This window comes from Marmota marmota, unplaced genomic scaffold (genome assembly GCF_001458135.2).
Source record: "Marmota marmota marmota unplaced genomic scaffold, marMar, whole genome shotgun sequence".
Lineage (NCBI taxonomy): Eukaryota > Metazoa > Chordata > Mammalia > Rodentia > Sciuridae > Marmota > Marmota marmota.
Genome location: NW_026000051.1, coordinates 7548529 through 7568699, shown reverse-complemented (window position 1 = coordinate 7568699; position 20171 = coordinate 7548529). Strand labels below are relative to the sequence as shown.

The window sequence follows — 20171 nt, the reverse complement described above, 5'->3', positions numbered from 1 at the left end:
TACTCTTGGCACCTCTCCTGTAGAGGGGGAAGCTGAAGTGCTAAGATAGAAAATAACTTTCTTGAGTTCCTTCGCTTCCCTGAGACAGCCTCAAAGATCACTTAAAAAACCTGTCATCTTCAGGAAGATTCCATTGAACTCTCCCAAAGTTTGTTACTCTCTCTCCTGGGCCTTTCTGTGACTGATTTCTATTTCCCTTGTGGTCCCTGTTATGCTACACTGTGGTGTACATATAATTTACATGTCTGTTTTCCCTTACTGGAATGTACTCTATGTAGAGTTCTGCCTTCTCTTTACCTGTACAGGGTTAGAGTGATGCAGATGGAGTCAGTTGGAACACTGCATGGTTTCTGAGCTGACAGTCATCCTGTTCTGTGTCAGAGCCCTTGGCCATTATTTGGCAGCTGATATGCCTCCCAGTCAGTCACTTCCCACATTTCACTTGGCAGTTGCAAGGTCCCTGCTTCAGAGATCCATGCCTTACAGAGGAGCTTGACCAGGGAACGGGAACAGGGTAGGTTCTATGCACTCAAGAGTTGGGCTTGCATATTGGGAGTGGAGAAGAGACCTTCCTCAGAGTGGTGCAAAGAGTAAAGGAGAGGTCAATGACAAGGACTTAGCACAGCACCTAGTGAGCAACAGGTCAATGATAGTAGCCATTATTCAGTGATGCTGCAAAGGAAACATTTTTTTTTTTTTTTTTATAGCACACAAATAACATTCCATCCCCAAATCTCACAGGAAGGTAAAAGCAGAGAAGTCTGAAATCATTCATCAACACACAGTAATCCCTTCAGAAAAGCACAGTGCCACAGGGGCTCCTGACAGATGGAGCACCACCACCCACCATGTCAAACACTCCCAGACACAAACCCAGTCGGATCTGTTGCACAGGGCCAGTAACATGGGCTTCTTTCATTTTGGAAGCCAGAAGAATGTATGGATATTCTGGTACATGGAACCACAGGAACATGAAGACCACCCTTGCCTATGAGGCCATATTCTCCCTTGGGTTGATTATGGGGTAGACAAGTCAACTTTCAAAGCTGCCAAAGGAGCTGACGTGAGATACTAGTATGGCCAGATGTCAACTGGCAAATATGGCATCCAGTCACTTTCAATTCTATAGAACCCACATAGGTTTGAATTACTGTACACTGTACACACTGAAAACCTTCCTACCCACCATCTGGGTGTTTCTCAGAAGATGCTACCCTGCTCTCTAGAGATGGCAATGTGCTAGGGAAGGGTGGCATCCCTCCTTCCCAGGCTCCCACAGAAGAGAAGTTGCTCAGACTCTGGAATTACTTCACAGACTTTCAGATGAAAGTCATCAGAGCAAAATAAAACTCAAAGAATAAACTACCTCACAACTTTCTACCCTGTTTCAGAGAAGACAGAGAAACAAACCACAGTTCTTAGGCCACAGGAAAACCACAGCTATCTTCTCTCCCCCCACACACTCTAAGTCATGTTCATTTCCATGGCACAAGCAAGCAGGAGTCAGATCTCAAGAGCACATTACCTACCACATCATTTGGAAGGCTCTGGAGGTCATCAAAGGGAGTTTCCAGGGTGTTGGTATCCACATTCAGGATCACAACATCATCCAGGGCCATGTTTCTGACTTTCTGCAGGTAAACAAAATCCAGAAGAGAAAGTCATTGAAATTCTACCAGGACACAGATATTCCCTCTTTGCTTCTCCAGGGAGGGGAGTAGAGGAAAAGGTGACATTTGACCAAAGCTTACTAGTACTCTGGCAGCCCATAAATGGTTCGCATTTGTTATTCATTTAACTCCTGTGAAAACTCTTGAGTTTGCATGTCATCCCCAGGCCCAGGAGTGAAGCGAGTTTCACCCACCCTAAGTAACATGCCCCAGGTCTCATAGCTAAGAAGAGAAAGATTGTACCCTATCATTGTTTTCTCTGTGTATGTGCACATGCATGCACATGAGTGTACTTTTTTAAACATAAGCTGAAGACCTAAACCTCTGGTTCCAGGAATATACAAAGGGCTTTTAAGACACCCACATTCATTCCTTTCTTCTCATTTACCAAAAGCAACCTGCTCATCTCTCTTTTGGATTTCGTCATTCTTGGGTAAAGAATATGGTATGTGGCCTAGTGTGAATATGTTCACATTTCTCTTGAACACTAATTAGGAAGGTCACACTTTCAGTCTGGTTCCATTTTCCATAAAAACCCAGCTACTAAGGCTCTGGCCATGAGTTTTTATTGTTCAAATTCCACTGTTAATCCACTGCTAGAATCCATTTTCATCTTTCTCCTGCCAGCCCACCACCATTCAGTCCTCCTTCCCCATTTGTATCAAATTTGCTCCTCACAGGTTTTAAACTTCAGAACTATTGTCTATTTTATTTTGCCCAAAGTAGGAAGACCCTATCAGTTGTCATTCAAACTGGGACACTTGTGAATTTAGAAGAGTGCATATCATACCAGGGCAACAGGCAGAAGACGGGACATATGGTAACCCTATATGTAAGGGACTGATTTCATTATTAATTTCCTATTGAGTGCACCATATGACTGTCCAGGTATGCACTGCCCAGGAGATCTGGCCAGCAAGGCTGGAACTGAAGGAGCTAACCTGTGTGCATACCAAGGCCCTGGCTGGGGTGGAGGTGGGGAATGTCTTTAACACCAGACCCCGACCCAGACATATGATGGTGTGAAAGCCCATTTGCTAATGCTCTGGAAATGACCAATTTAAAAGTACAATTAATTCTTATCAAGACTCTGCAAAGTGGATGTTATTACCCTTATTGTTCATAACTCAAGGAAAATGAGTTCAGACAAATGAGGTAAATAAGTGGTAGAAGGTCGAATAGCACTGGCTACCTCCGTAGCCCATGTTCCCTGCACCACACTATCCACCTCCTTGTCGCCAGACACCCTCAGTAAGATTGATCTCAGCCCTCATCCCTGGAGCTCTGGCACCCCTTTGCCTGCCTCCCCACACTGGGCTCATCTGTAAAGACTGCCACTGTGTGGCTAATAACCAGTGCCTACCTAATGAAGTGATCCATGCTTGGTAAGTGCTGATATTGGCTGATATTTAAACTCCAGTCCCTAGGATAGCACTTGGTACCTAAATAAACATTCTGAGATTCTTCCTAGCAGGAGGGTGGAATCATGCTGGTCAGAAGCCTTCTAGGGTTGAAAAAATACTCCTGGGCAAGCCTTCCACTTAGGACCAGAGCCTCTAACTCCATCTGACTCCTCTGGGCCACTGGGGCCAGTCCACAAACCTATTGATCAATCTGAAAACATCTGCCAAGTCCTTACCATGTGCTGAGATCCACAGAGGATGGACAAGATCGCTAATCTGAGTTTATTCTCCCCACTAAACCTCAATATGCATATTAATTACTGCCCTATTTATAGGCCAACAGCTATCAACAAATGGTGAAGGGATTGATAATAATTCAATCACTGAATGTTGTACAGCACTTTTGTCTTACAAAGCATAATCCCTGTTTCATGGAGGAGAACATCAAGACTCAGAGAGCTGTCCACAGCTCCTTAGCTGCCCACTCTGCCAGCAACTCAGCAGGTTGAAGGCCTTGCACTGCACCAGCAGGAAGTTAAATAAATAGCATGGACAACCATTTTTTCCACTATGTCACATTTTGGAGCTCATGAAGGATCACCACACAGATGCTTTCATTTCCACCAGTGACCTGGTAGTGAGATATCACCATTCCTATTTTCAAGATGAGAAACTGAGGCTCCAAGAAGTGCAACAGCTTGCCTAAGGCTGTGTGTCTAATTGGTTTCTTCATCTGAGAAGCTGGAAGAGCTATGACCTCTCCTTCTCTCACGTCCCCCTGGACTGTGTGAGAATTAGAGGTCAGGGACACACAGTGCGGAGCCATAGTACAGCTTATTATTTACCATTTAGCGGCTATTATTATTATTTAACACATACAATAGCTATAGACAGAAGAGCTGTAGTAGCATTGGCTTAAGGGCGGAAATGCTTCCGTTCTCTTGGTGGTAACTATTTGCTTCTCATTTTGAATGCTAAAGCACAGAAACTGAATCAGAGAGGCAGTTGAGGATGCCAGGCCTCGAAGACTAAATGGAGGCCCCTGTACCAAGAATCACCTATTTGCCTCATCTGACCTCCCAAACAGCCCCAAACAGAAGGGGGCAGGAGGCAATGACCACTGGAGAGAAGCATCAGGGGCTGAAAGGCCTTGTGAGTGGATGTTGATTCTGGACCAGAATCGGGCCTTGTTCCTCTGTCCCCAGAGGGGCCCCAGCAGCACAGACCAGCCCTTGTGGACTCTCCATGGCTAGGCTGGGGCAGGCTTTTGATTTCTTCCCACTCCTGGCTGGAGGACTTGCCGGCTAAGCTGTGTGGAGTGTTTACTTTTCCAACAATGGCAGCAGGCTGAAGAAGAGGAAAAAACCTGGCCCTTTCTTCAGATTTAGCAGGCCAGGGTCCCCTTAGTAACCGAAATGCCCCTAGCACCAGGCTCCAGGCAGGAGCTACAGTGGCACAGTTTCCTCTTGTAGGACAATGCTGCCCTCTTGGTGGCAAAGCCTCTCCAAAGGGGCTGGCATGGGTTCAAGGGCGTTCCTAAAGCTCAGTGTTCCCAAGGAAAGAATCAGAGGCTGGTTTGGCCGGATGGTACCCTGTCCCTGAAAGACTCAAGGCAACAAGGAGAATGAAGAAAGGCAAGAAAAACTCACACTGAGGCTGTGGAGTGGGAAGTGCTGGAGGAGAAGGAAGCTGGATGATTACTGGGTGCCAGCTCACTTCATCTTAACCATGCTGTGAGGGAGATACTACCATGTCCCTGGTAAAGGTGAAGAACTGGTAGCTCAGAGAGGCAAACAAACTGCCCAAAGCCCCATAGCCAGTGAGTGGCAGCAGAGCTGGCTTTAAGCATAGTCTTGACTCCAAAGTTTATCCCTCTCTGAAGAGATCCTAAATCCTCTGCTCAGGCTTCAGAATGAGTAGCTGTGAGGTGCATACAGTTATATGAATGCTCTCGGGATCTGTTTTCTCTTCTGCAAAATCAGGCCTGCCTTTTGTATCTGAAACATCATACATACCTACTACAAAAAAATGGGAAAGGTGTGCTGGGTGCAGTGGTGCAAACCTGCAGTCCCAGTTTCTCAAGGGAGGCCAAGGCAGGAGAAACACAAGTTCAAGGCCAGCCTGGGCAACTTAGTGAGACCCTATCTCAAAAAACAACTTTAAAAAGGACTGGGCATGTAGCTCAGTGGTAGAGTGCTTTATGTAGCATTTGCTAGGCCCAGTACTGCAAATTAAAAGAAGGCTGGAAGAAGGAGGGGTGTGAGGGGAGGGAAAGAAGATTTCAAAGAAAATTACCATTACCTTAGACCCTTCAATTGGGTAACATATTTTGGTGTATTTCCTTCCATGCTCTTCCCTCCTTACTTTTAAAAACATAGTTGAAATCGTTCTTATTGCTCCTTTCTGATTTTCTCACTGATTGCAGTATAAGCAATGCTCCACTCCATTCAAAGCTTTGTGAAGATCATTACTAATTGCTACAGGGGGCTCCACTGCATGAAGACAAACTCAGCCAAGTCCCTTTGGTTGAATGTTATTTCCAGGTTTAAAGAAATTATTCTATATAATATTGTCATGAAATCTGTAGGATAAAGCTTTGTGCTTCAGGATGGATTCCTAGAAGTGGAATTTAGTTTCCACTTCTTAAAAAGTGTCCCTCTCAAATTTGTCTTTGAGAGAGATATCTTTACTTCCAATTATTTTAAAGTCATTTTATCCACAGCTTGTGTTTCCTACTCTAAGTGAAGAAAAATCAGCAAAGACACGAGCAGATGTCAAAATAGTCCTCCAAAAATCCTACCCAATTAAAACACTTACTAGTACCACAGCACACCGAGACAGCTCTCCGGTAGCTTGTCCCACCAACACATTCCCTCTCTTTTTAGTTACAACATATGCCAAAGCTCCTGCCAGCTGCAAACCCTTCCCCCACCAGGCTCTATAAGCTTTTTCTCAGAATGAAGGAAAAAAAAAAAAAAAGAAAGAAAGAAAAACCACACTGACATGCACACCGGCTCTCCAAATGGCATTTCTTACACAGAGAAATGCAAAAAATGGCATTTTCCCATCAATATTGTTAATCAAAAATGTCTTTCCCTATAAGCTTTGTCACATAGTCTTAACTTGACCCCTATTTTTGGGGCCAGGGAAGGGGAAATGGGCATGTAGCTCAGTGGTAGAGTGCTTTATGTAGCATAGTATGAGAGGTGCTTGGGGGCAGTTGAGAGGACAGGACATTGGTTATAACTTAGGTCGTCACCTCTGGTTTGCCCTTACCCAGTGGGTAGCCTCACTCAATATATTCAACCTCACACACATTTCAGGTTTTCAATCCATGATATGGGGATCAATTATAGACCCTGCCTCACAGGGTGGTTGTGAGGTTTATAGAAGCGAATGTGAGTCCCAGAACACCCATAACAGGTACTCAATGAACAGCAGCTCCTTCCCTGCCTGCCTCTTCTTCTCTGATGGTCCCTAGAGCTCAGCTGCGGCTCACCTCACTTTGGAGAACCTGGGGGAGCAGCGAGCTTTCCACAGCCTGGGTTCCCTGGCTGTTACTCACAGATCTGAACAACTTGCGTGTCTAGAGTGAATCTGATTGAGTATTTGGTTCCTTTCATAATCTCTGGGCTTCTTGGGATCAAGGAGCTAGATCTCTATACATTCAGCGGCTACCCCAATATTTGGCTTGGGTGGAAGCAATGAATGAATGAATGAATGAATGAGAGGGAATAGAACCAGACGAGAACAACACAGACCCAGAAGCCAGTTCATCTGAATTCTAATTAATCTCCACCCCTCACCAGCAATACAAACTTGGGCAAGTCACTTAATCTTACCATGCCTCAGTTTCCTCATCTGCCGACTGTGGATAACAGAACTTACCTTATGGGTTAACATTTTTTAAATACTTAGAAAAGTGCCTGGCACATGAGAAGTGCAAAATTAGTGTCTGCTAAAAGAAATGACCTTTTGGGGTAATAGGAATATTCTATGTATTTACTGTGGTGGTAGTTTCATGGAGGATTATAGATGACTCTGCCTATTCATTTGCTCATACACTTCAAATGAATGTTCTATTATGCATAAATTACACCTCAATGAAGTTGATAAACACATTAGTACCATGTCCAGAACACAGAACAAAAATCACAACAGACCTGAAAAGATAAGAGTGCATGGATGATGGTGAATGAGTGCCACAACAAGGCAACTCTCCCTGGGGACATCCCCCAAAATGCATATGATTTGTGGATGTGTTCGGCTCCCTGCCCACTTTCTTGTCTTGCTCAGGATTGTTAAAAAACTGTTTTTATTTTATACCCTCTAAGGATAAACCTAAAAATCCAATGTCTCTAGATTTTCTGATATACTTTCCTACACAAGGTGGGGTCTGTATGAAGATCACTCTACTTTTGGTGTCCCCTAAAGCTAAGATGATTTTATACAGTCTTACTTTCTAGAGTTGACTGTGTGAAAACAATGATGTTTCTGCCCTCAAATATTAAAAAAACACTGACTAAAACTCATTTAAATCATGCCAGCCTGAACATAGATGACTCTGCCTATCCAGGGAAGGGATTAAATAGCTAGTGACAAAAAAGCAGGACTCCAATCCAGGCCATAGAACTAGGGGCAAGCGTTGGCCCTGGCAATTTGATGGTTCTGAAGAGTGCTCAGGCACTTACCTGGTTGGGAAGCCAGGTGGGACACTGTCCAGCATGTGCAAAGCCCTAGGTTCCACCCTCAGCACTGCTCTTGCCTCCCTTTTTTGGCCTGCTCCAATAGACTGTGCTGAGGGTTTGGGGGTCAGTTAGGTGACACTCATGGTATAAAAGAATCAGAACCCAGTGAACTTTTTCTATGGCCTTATACTGGGACAAAGTCATATCCTATTTGTCCCCAGTGCCCAGCACAGAGCCTGACGTGAGCCTCATGCTCATTAGCTGGAGAATGAATGAAATGACAGTCTGGATCCCTTCCACTGGGAGGCCAGCCTTACAGCAGATGTCAACTTAAGCCCAGACGGTCAATGTAAGCCCAACGTAAGCAAATTGAAGTCTGTTCAAGGAAGTGTGAGGGGAATAACAATAATGATGGCAATGATAACAATTATGTAAAATTATCATGATTAATTACTGTAGAATTAATTCACAGTGGACACAGAAAGTAAGACAGGCATTCACATGGTGATTAAGACTATGGGTTCTGTAAGGAAGCCACCAGATTCAAGCCTTGGCCTCTGCACTGTGTAACTTCCAGCAAGTTATTTCCTTCTGAGCCTCAGGTTTCTTATCTATGAAATGGGGATAGTGCTGCACAGTTGTGTTGTGAGGATTTAGTCAGGTGATATGTTTAAGGAATTTATACAATACCTGACTGCACTAAATGATCAATAAATGTGGGGCAATTAAAAGCAAGTTACCACATTTGCAACTTGATGGTTATGTCAATAAAGGGAATAGAGTTCTGAGATGAAGGATTCAAACAACTGACTTTCAAAGCAAAGCTGGAAGCTAAAGAGACTGTCCTTTTATAATTTTTGCTATTAAAATGTAGATTACCATCAACCTATTGCTCTTTTCCTGGTATGTCTCACATGAGCACATTCTCTGAAATCCTGCTGCCTGAGTCTGTAGCTCAGTGGCAGAGTGCTTGTCTAGAATGTGCGAGGCACTGGATTCCACCCCCAGCACTGGGGCAAAAAGCGTCAAAGTTCCTCCCCCTGTGAGTGGCACAACTGACATGGGTCCTGGCGCTATGTTCAATGTACTCTCAAGTATGATTTTGGCAGCATTTAAAAAAAAAAAAATTTTTTTTTTTGAAAGGCAGGTGTGAAGTTGCAATCAAACCAAAAGCTACATCTTAATAGTTTATATTCTAAACTGAATGATAACTGCTGAGTTTCACGTAGTTGCTTTTTCTGCAAAGTGTACTCCTATGGTCACAGAACAGTCCAAGCCACAGCTGAATTTGCAGGGGACCTGCGCATGCCAGGAATTGTGTTCCATGCTCTGCATTCATCTCTTACTGACAGCTCATGGCAACAAAATAATAGCCACCAGTCATTGTGCTCTTTCCACGGCCCCACTATTAACATATCAGTTATCCTAATTCTCACAGCACCCCTGTAGAGAAAGAGGGATACCAAGAGTCAGGAAGGTAACAACCTGTCAAAAGTCATGTGGCCAAGAAGCAGTGGCACTAAGTACTGACTCAGCTGGACAGCAACGCCTCTGTACTTCCCAATGCATCACCTTATTTGCTTATGTGCTATTTCAATCTGCAGATATAACATACAGATGAATCAAGGCCTGTAGCACTTTGATGCCTGACCGACTCTTTACAATTCCCAAGGAAGAGAGGGTTTCCTTTTAAAAATCATACCCATTTGATGGACGAGAAAACGGAGGCTAAAGAAATCAAATAATTTGCCCAGGCTGTTAGACCATGTCAGAGAAAGAATTTGAATCTGGTTCCACGAGCCAGTGTTCCTTCTACTCTACGATACATGTGAAATGTGCTCAAATGCATGCGCATACATATGAGCACATAACAAAGAACAGCTTGGGGAGCTGGTGGCCTCCTAGAAGGAAAGGAAAGAGAAATGAAAAGGAAAATGAAAAAAATGGGAAGAGAAAAGGCAAACATTCAGGACTCTAAACTCTTTATTCCCTCCTGAAATCTAGGGTACGTACAGATAAAGAGTGACATTTTCCTCCCTTCCTCAGGCCCTAAAGGTCACTGAACTGCCAAGAAGTTGATAAACGTAGTGGCTTTTCTTTGGAGCCAGGAGTCACTGATTTGCTCCTTCCTGCCCCACAAAATTAAAATCTAAGCCCAATAGTTCAGAGGAGCCCTGAAAACACCATGGAATTTCCTAGTGCGCTTTAAACAGAAACAGAAGCTTGGCAGGGAGGGAAACGGGGTAAATGCCTCCCAGGCCAGGCCGCATCCACTCCTCACAAGGTAATAAGCACTGACACTCATTAACACGTCTAGAGATTGCCAAGCCAGGTCAGCAAAGGGCCTTTTTCTCTGAAAAACTCCTTTCTTGGCAGCCACCACCAGGTGTTCATTCACTCAATATTTGGTCACTCATGTATGGATCAGCCATTCCCATTTACTTTAGTCTGGGTCTTAAAGATACAGGGATGATTCAACCATGATCTTTGAACCTCAGGGGTTCCCAGCCTCCTTGTGGATAGGGCATGGATACATCTGAGGATGGGCACAGTCATAGGTAGTAGAAAAGACCTGACCCCAGGAGAGCAAGCATCTCCACGCACACAGAGCTTGTCTGATTCCCTCCTCTGGATGGTCTTGGGCACAGGGACAGAAGGTCCCAAGGTTTGTGTACTGGCTTTTCATTTGAGAACTAGGCAGCAGTAAAGGCAAGGATCTTAGCTGCCATGTGAATCAGTTTCCCTCTGTGTGGACCAGAGGTCATAATCCTTACCTCCAGGACTACTGATGGACTGGCAGAGACACTGCAGTACCTGTTCCCTCTAGATACGGCCACTGGGTAGGGACTCCCTCAATGCCAGGCCTCCCTCTATGATATAGATTCCTCCACTTCTCCCAGCAGTCCATTCTACAAGTCAACCCAACACAGCCCCTCCATCTGCCCAGGGCAGAGGACATGCCTGTTTGTGCCTCTGATTCCGCCAGGATTTTGCCTCAAACTACATTTGCCTACCTACTGCTGGAAACGCAGTGTCCCCACATGTAAAAGAAGATGTAGAAGGTGTCATCCTTTTCCCCATTGTTGTGAAGCACAAATGAGGGACCAGTAGGCAGAGCCCTTAGTGAGACATGAAGTGCGGTCCAGACATAGCTCACCATGACTGTCTCCAGCCCACTATATCATCTGCTCTTCAAGAAAACCTTCCCACTACATTTGCTCCCATGATGAAGGCCATCTCTGAGTCCTAAGCCAAGTACAACAGACAACAGATATGACAGCCCTCAATTAAAACCTGCTCAGAGATATTTCTTCTCATTTCATATGTGACATCATTTTCCCCTTAAAATAACTGCTTTAACCCACTATTTTCACATTTGTGCCGTAACACCACTGTAGAGTTTTAAAACTATCACATTTTAAAATATATTATTTAAAAATAACTTCAAAGCAACCTCAAGGAATAGACATCATTATTCACATTTTACAGAAGAACAAAATGAAGCTGAAACAGGCAAAGTAACTTACTCCAGGTCCCAGGGTGAAAACAGCTATGATTTGCGTCTAGGACTCTTCTCCTTTTCTGTGTAGCAGCACAGAGCTGGTGCTGAGCACATACTAAGGACAGCAGCCATGTCACATATTTCTCTTATCACCTCCATGGATATATAGAGTGCTTAATATGAGATAGCAAGCAGACCCCAAAGTAGGCCAGTATAATGCTTTTTGTTTGTATATACTAAAACACTTCATACAATAACTGAGCATGAGTCCTGGTTCTACTAATTGTTAGCTGTGTGATTTTGGATAAGCCACCTCTCTGTGCCTAAATTTCTTCATCTATAAAATAGAGCCACCACTACCACAGCACAGACATTTTGTGAAAATTAAATGAGTGCAATGTGTCTGGCCGTGGTTCAAAATAGTATCCATCCAATTTGGAAACAATAAGACTTGAATTTAAGAGCTTCACTGAGAGTGTAAGGGGATGCAGATTCCTTAGTCCCAAAATGGTTTGGGGTCACCCTGTCATAAAAATGGGGCCTCCCACCTCCTACACAACTGCCACTTGCCATGATTCATCTATCACTAAGCACAGCAAACCCCAACTCCCATCTCCACCTGCCTTTTATTTGAAATGTCAATTTTTAAAGAGTGGAGAGGTTGGAGACCCAATTTAACAAGCACACTGAAACATTGTTTATTGCCTCCATAAACATGGCTTAGTGAGAATTACGGACTTAATCAGAGTGAACTTATCTCCCGGTGAAAAGGAACACTTTAAATTTCAGAAATGGCACCTTCACTGTGAAAATCTCTTAACTTTTCAAACAAACTACAGGGGGTCTTAAACATATGGGCAGTAAAGGGGCAGCCATTACTGTGATTTGTCTTGCCCGGGAGCCAAGGGGCCCTAAAGGTCCATAACAACCTTAAGATCTAGGAGAAATATTTGGAAAATCATATTCAGGAGACATATCTCTAAAAACACCCAAAAGATCTGTCAAGTGAGAAGAAAGACCCGTCTGGATGCTGGGGTTTTCCCAGAAGATAGAACCCCCAGTCATTAGAAGTGGGGCTGTTTAATAAGTGGCAGCACGGGCACAGCTCGCCTCTCCTACTGTGAGTAGGAAGAAGCATTTAGCAAGTGGGAAAATGTTGGTAACTTGCTTTTCATAGGAGAGGTGCTCTGGAAATCCAAATGGCTGCTAGATAGTTTGTGTAGAGTTGTTTCTTCTTCTTCTTTTTTAATTCCTGAGGATAAGGTCCTGTGGATCTCAAATTCCTAACTGGGGTTTCATCAGGGCTGCTCTGATCATAAGACGTCCCCATCTTGTGCAGAATGTATCAGCCTGGCAGCCAGAGGCAGGAAAGGCAGCAGATATAAAATTTTATTATTCCAATGCCCCAGTAGCAGCCAGGAGGCCTTAATGAAATTGCCAAGATTTACAATCTGAGGCAGCGATTGCACAGACAGATATGGTTAAGGGAGCTGTGCCCTCTGACCTTTCAACCCTTTGATCCTCACACAGCAGGTGGCCTGGAGCCCCCTCCTGGGCATCTTCCCTCTCTGCCCAACCTTGATGTGCAATAATCCTGACTCTACACAGGTGATGCTCACAGTGTTGATCATCCCCAGCTGCTGCTAATGGAATGGCCAAAGTCACTTGCATCAAGAGTCTTAGTGTCCAAATCGTGCCCAAAGGAGGCTCAATGAATCGGCCCATGAGTCCAGTTGGTCAGCACTGAAGAATGATGTCATTACCAAAAAACATCCTTATAAATGAACTCTGGTCTCCTCCAATTTATACTTTGAATTTAAAAAAAAAATCACCTTTAAAAACTCAATTGTAAATCTAACAACAACAACAAAAAAATCAACCCCTAAATCCTAAATGTATCTCTCAGAACTTCCCCAAAACCATGTGCAGCAAATTTATACCAACGAAAATCAAAACAATTTTTGGAAACCTAAAATTGACTGTTTTCAGTTCCATGAAATTTCATTTAAAAAACCCCATATGCCAAAATGTCCAAATTCTCTTATTTTTAAAAATTGGGACGACTTCCAAAAATCATAGCTATCTTTTTCTTTCTTTCTTTCTTTTTTTTCCTTCCTCTTCTAAAGCTAGGGATGGGTAATGTGCATATGTACTTATCAAGCTTCATAATTTAACCCATTCTGTCAGTACAAAATATTTGCAGTCAAATGCTGAAGAGAGAGGATATAAATTTATTGCCACTGACTCGTTCAAAACAATTAACTCCTAGGTCCCAAGGTTTAACAGATATTTGGCTAAGGAAGTATTTAGGAGTCTAGGCAACCCCAATCTACACCTTTTAGCTTTTGTTCGATACTGCATTTATGGAGGAAAAAAAGGGCACATAAACCACTCTATGGGATGCTGGTAACTTCCACCCACAAACAAAACTTTAATGGCACTGTTGATGATACTTAAGAAAGGCCTTAAGCCAATGACTATGTTTCTCTACAAACATAGGATGGTGGCCCCAAGTTTTATCTGCAAAGGCCTGAGCTTTCTTGGATCATGAATGTTTGAATCCATGGGCAAAGAAAAAACCTATTCCTTTTGTAGTCTAAAGGGCATAAATCTTAATGTTCAACTTTAAAAATCATTTTGAAGGCAGCTGAGAATCAAATAATATGGAAAAAGAGGTTTATTTGCTCCATTTTTAATTATGATTTTCTGTATAGATGTTTAACTTTATATAGCAAGTGATTTATGGAGAAATCAGGTTAGCAGGAATAAAAAAGGTATAGATTACACCACAGTTTGACTACTTTGTACAAATTACTATTATGCTATCTTCTTGAGGAGCCTATTGGAAATCTTTTGTACATAACAACATCCAGCACTGAGGACCTACTAATGTGCATGACACTTTGGCTATATTCTTTATGTCACCCCTTTAGGTAGGTGCCCATTTTGCTGATGGGGATGTAAAGCACACCCCCGTTGACTGTCAGAGACAGATGGTAGAGCTTTGATTCAAACTTAGGCTCACTGCCTCCTCCAAAAACCCATGGTCCATCCTCATTCTTCTCAACAAAGATAAAACATAAATACAATAAACAAGATGCAGTAATTTGTGCAGAAAAGCCAGATTTCAGCTTGCTTACACATTGCCCTGGCCCGTTTAAAGGCCTTCTGAATCAATTATTTTAGGTCATTAAGAGGAAGTTTAATTTGGTTGACAAACACACCCCTACTGTGGTGACCTTGCATATCAACAGCAAATGCCTGATGGTCACAAACCAGTACCCTGAGTCACTGAGCATGGTGTTAAATAAAACCACATGTGCCCAGATCTGAAGTGGGATTTGCCTGGGCCAAGGGCACCTCTCTTCAATCATCACTGCTGGTCTCTGAGGTCCTACAAAAGCCCCGCCTCAGTCACTTGCAAGGAGTTTTCTATGAAAAGAAGTCACCAGCCCCATGTGGCTGAACTCAGTTAAAAGTGCCTTTAAGTGAATGTTAATTTAGAAAAAAATCAGTCATTATAAATGGAGGCTGAAAAGAGGGCAAAGGCAAACTTAGATGTGTCTTTTAGCTCTTTTTGAAGTATTCCAATTCTATGTCCATATAATGTTGTTAATAACTTTCATTTATTTGGTGCCTACCATGTGATGGGCACCAATCTGGGATTTGTATTTTTTCCCTTGTTCATCACTAAAAACTCTTATGAACTTAGGACTCTACCCATACTACACTTGAGGAATGAGGCACCTTAACAAACCCACCTGTAAGACAGGGGCAACTTCACCAAGGTGGTGTCCTTGATGGCTGCTAAAATGCAGCCCTCACTCAATGACCAAAACATTATTTGTGTTTCCAACAGGCATCTCTGAAGAGGCTAATGAAAGAGCAGTTTTGTGTACAGCAGACAAACCGTGTGACAGAGTAACTATCACTTTTCCACTGCTAAACTTGTCCTTCCTTTAAACAAAGGAGCTGATTTGAAGGGACATATCATGTTGAGCTAGAATCTGAACCCAGGCCCACAGGACACCAGGGCAAGGGCTCTTTCCACTCTTCCACAGGCCTCAGGCAGGCCACTTCTTACCTAGCAGGAATTTGATTCATTTAAGCATTAATGGGTAAAAATTTATAAATTTTAAGTTTTTTTAAAAAGTCATTTTAACAGTGTTAAATGGGACTTTCATATAATCATGGCCAAATAATAAAAAGAAAAATGGGAACCAAGAACATCATTGATGCTCTCATTCCCTGGGATTCTCCTAACAATGACTCAGTTCTTCTAGTGTGATTGAGGGCTTGCCTGTCCCACAAGAGAACATATCCACCATGACAAACGAGACTGAAGCAGTAGATGCTTAACTGAGCCCAAAGTACTTGTTGAGTTTAAAACTGTTTTATGTTAATTAATCTCAACTTTACAATTAAGTGACATTTTGGAATCACACTCATTGTAAAAGAAGATGCCAATGCAAAGAAGAGGGAGCTTCCGGGGGGAACCCATTAACCTTCTCCTAGGCCTGAGGTGACCAGAGCCTGCTACACTGCGCTCTGCAATCTCCAGATGTGATGAGAGTGCCAATGGTATGCAGCATGCTAAGGAAACACCAGGAAAACCAACTATCATCCAATTCCTTCTCTCTTTACAGAACAATCTCCAGGGATTCATCAACTCAAACTTTGTCTCATATTTTTTACTACTAATTATGATAATAAATATTTGATACGACATTTGAAAGAAGCTCTTCATATCCACTGTACCAGTTAATTCTCACAACTCTTTTTAGATGTATGACATCATCTTAATTTTACAGATGAGAGAAGGGAGCAGCTAGGGAACCAGGCTCCAGGCTAGTGTCATCAGAATTTGTCTTTGGAGGACTATGGGGCTGCACTCCTTTCCCCTCCCCTCAATCCCCAGCACAAAACACTGAGAAGTAGTAGTTCTGGCACAGGTGGGGGCCTCTGCCCAGTACTGGGGTTGGGACAGCCATAATCCACACATCTTCAGGGTGCACAGAGCAGGGGGACTCTGGGGGGCTGATAGACCCTTCATAGTGGAGGGACTGGATGTAAAGATCTTACCTCTCAGAGCCTCAGCTTTCCCATCTACAAGTGTGGATAGCTCCTGTATTGCAGAGAGTAAGCAATCAGTGCTCCCAAGTGAAAGCAGCAAAGCCTCCAGTGTGTGGCACTAAGCAAGGACTCAGAAGGTGTCAAGCTCTTCCCTTTCTCAAAGTCCTCCCCGCAGACTTATGACTACAGCCACTAGGTGGGATTTTTTCATGCAAACATCATCTTGTTTATAAAGCAGGAATATGAATTACTGGGCCCCAACAAATAAATCTCACATTGAATTTCTCTATTCTTGTGAGGACACACAAATCACCATTTCTAGCCGAATATGATTATGGCTCAGAGTTCTGCATTAGCTGAGCATTAACAATGCAAACTACACCTTACTTCTGGTCTACACATGGGGTCCTGTGAAGCATCAAAGTGATACAGCGGTAAACAAGAAATACTCTTCACTCACTATGAAACTGTTTAAAAATAAATATAATTTTTTTTTTTAAAAAGGGACAAAGGATTAAAGACTTTCTATGGCAAGGGGATAAAAAGAAAATAGTTAAAATAGTACAAACTCAATTGACAGAAATTCAGGTTCTCTGAAACACAAAGAAAAAATCCTATTATTTTGTGTAAAAGCCCCATATTCAAACTAGGAGCCCTACTGTGGACACACATAAATGTGGCCTCTGCATTCCAGCAACCAATCTGAGCTTTGATTAGGCACTTGGATCCAATTCTTAGAATAGAGGCTTAGTGCCACTGAGCACTCCAAGCACTTGGTCTACTTGCAAAATCAGGCTTTTGGGGGCTGATGTCTAAATCTTCCTAGAGAAATGATGGTGAGGAAGAGACAGGGAGGAATGCTGGGAGCCTGACCTCCCTGAGCATCCATCGCACACCTCTTGCAATTGCACTGGTGGGGACAGCTACCCAGGGGCCTGCAATTCGGTATGTGGGTCCCACTCACCCTGTTCCCACTATCTGCAATAACCACTTAGTGTATCATCTAAATTTATACCCTCAAACTAGGCTACAGAAAGAATATCTGATGCATAAATGTACTGAAAACAGGAGAAGACAACTCTAGTAAAAGTGGTGCTTGAAAACCATCACTACAAACACCTCACCACAGTTTGGTGGCAAAGGAACCATTCAGAAGCTTGGGTTGGGGATGCTAACACATCTGAATTTTATATACATGGTTTTGGTGTGTAATTTCCTTAAGAATTACCTTGATCTTTACAAATATCCATTTACTTTATTAACATGGTTAAGCAGTTTCCAAGCATTTTATATGGAAGGACTGTGTTTCTAATGGCCCACAAGGAGAAGACCTGACCATATCCTTCCCTATTTACACCCTTCAATGGCTCTCTGTTGCCCTATAAAGTTGAAACTCTTTAATGCGTCTTACAAGGCCCTGGATGGCTTGGCCTCTTCCTGCCAAACTCAGGTCTCCCTTTTACCTTCAGCTCCTTGCTCCTAGTAGACACAGAATGCCTCATACTTCCTGGCAAGTCCTCTGGTCTACACCTCAAGACTCTGTACATCGTGTCCCCTGATCCCCTGTTGCTCCTAGTTCTTATCTGTTAGGCTTCACTTTTCTATTTTCTCTTGAGAGGTGTAGACCTCAGGCTGGAAAAGCTAGACTAGAGATGATGCCTCCCTTCCCCAAGCCTGAGGCAGCCCCAATCTACCACAATTATCTTTCTTTCTTTAAAAGTTGTAGTTGGACATTTATTTATTTTTATGTGTTGCTGAGAATTGAACCCAGTGCCTCGCCCATGCTAGAGGAGCGCTCTATCATTGAGACACAACCTCAGCCCCCACACCACAATTATTTTCTACTGTGTGCATTTGCTCCAGACCAAATGTCAAGAAGGTGGAGGTTATGTCATAATCACCATTTTATACAGAACTCCTGGTATAGTGCCATACCTGGACACAAGATTGCCAACAAATTGCTGGGGAAAAACTATAACCTCTATCCTGGGTTCCTGACATATGTTAGATTCTGGGATATGCTGGACATCTGCAGGACTCAGCTCTTGTAGATAAAGAAAGTTAAAAAAAAAAAAACCTAGAAACACAAAGTATCATGACTGAAGTTAACATAGTAAAGAAGTGGCCACACAGAAGTACAGAAGCACATTTATCAAATCCTACAAAAGTATCATTCCCAATACTGGTACTGCCTCCTGTACTGCAAACCAGGAGAAAATGGGGCAGGCACAAACCAACTATGTTAAAGCTTTTTCTCTAGGGAATGAGGATGATGACCCTTGGAACCTAAGGGTTTCTAAAACAATTTCAAAGTCATCAGCTTAACAATGTAAATGGCTTTAAGGCCACTGAATAAATAGAAACAGCAATAACTGTTGACTTTGCAGCACTCTGTATGTGCTGGACATCTCGTGAATTTTTCACTATATCCTTTCCATGATCCCTCAAAGAAGATTTGGCCACTACCCTTTGATTATAAGTGAGAAAACCAGGCTCAGCAGACAATTGCCTTGCCTGAGATCACATGAGCAGGAAGGAGGAAAGCCAGAGTCCAGGGCCCTCACTGCCTCAGCGTACAGGTGGAACTTCATTTACAAGCTAGCCTGAGCTTCTCTTTGGCACTATGTCATTGCTATCACCTTGCCTTCCTCCTTCCTCACTAATCCACCATCAACAGTAATATCGAATACCTTCTGGATACATGTCCCCTAGCCCCCGCCAGGCCTGTACACAAAACACCGTGAAGCTTGGGGTTAGATCTCCATTTATTAAACAGAAGCACCATCTACTAGGCTTGACCTGGCCCCTGCTGCCAGATATGGTATATAAGAGGGACTGAATAAATGTCGTTTGAACTAAATTGAGATCGGTTGAATGAAAGGAAATAGTCACTATGTAATCTGGCCATGTTTTGGGATTTCCTAGCTGCCAACTAACATGATCATTCTCTCCAAGAAGAAGTGAGGTCTATGCCAATACCCTTGGCTATTCTGCTAACTTGCCACTAGCCTCAAATTGCTTAAATGAGAGAAAGAATATCAAAAGGCAGAAGGAGAGAGAACGATATCAGCTACAAACTTGTCACTTTAGAAGGAAAGTAGACTCTTTATGGTGACAAGGTTACCATTTAACAAACAGCAACAGCATCCTGTTTGAGCTTGAAGACTAGAATTAGGTCTTTCCCCAAAATAACCTTTTTCCAAATGAGAATACTCGATTATAATTTCTCTTTCTTTTTGTGCAATAAATTTGAGTGTCATAAAAATGGTTAAAAAGTCTTCCTATGGTAGCTTTTTCTAAACTTTTACGAACATCTGCCACATTCATTTGAAGTTTAAAAAATTCTGGCACATATGCAAAGGCATAATAAGGTGCCTATAGCTTTCAAGAAAAAATAACAAGACAGTCAAAAATAAGCCTTTTGCTGAATTGCCAGTAAGAAAACTAGTGTAGTGAGAAGAGATGGGCCTCTCTGAGCTCCTTCCTTAAACAGCTCTCCGTGGCCCTAGGTCTGTGCTCCTGCCCAAGTGTTATAGCCCATTTTCCAGAAGCAAATCACAGAGGAAGCATCTTTAGCACTGAAAGGTATAACTGAACCTGATAAACCTACTCAGGAAGCACAATAGGGCTCTCTGAGTGTGAGCTGAAACCCAGGGGAAGAGATCAGGAGACAAAATTCTGACATGTGGAGTTCATAGCTGCCCTACGCACCCAGGAAACACTTCTTTGTTCAAAAGGCTGGTTTCAAGGGTGGGGAAACTACCATGTTTGTTTTTCTTTTGATGTTAACCACATAGTTGTTCAACACAGCAAATTCCTTCCCAATCTCAGTCAA

General features: G+C 43.0%; 1 protein-coding gene across 21 annotated transcripts in view; it reads right to left on the bottom strand.

Annotated features, from left to right (window-relative positions):
* The window catches only part of Dennd1a (DENN domain containing 1A), a 462364-nt gene that overhangs the window by 181046 nt on the left and 261147 nt on the right, over positions 1-20171 (bottom strand). For all 21 annotated transcript variants that reach the window (XM_048813081.1, XM_048813091.1, XM_048813093.1 and 18 more), the window contains one exon: positions 1530-1631. In XM_048813081.1, the coding sequence (XP_048669038.1) occupies positions 1530-1631 (102 nt within the window). The remainder of the gene's footprint in view (positions 1-1529; positions 1632-20171) is intronic.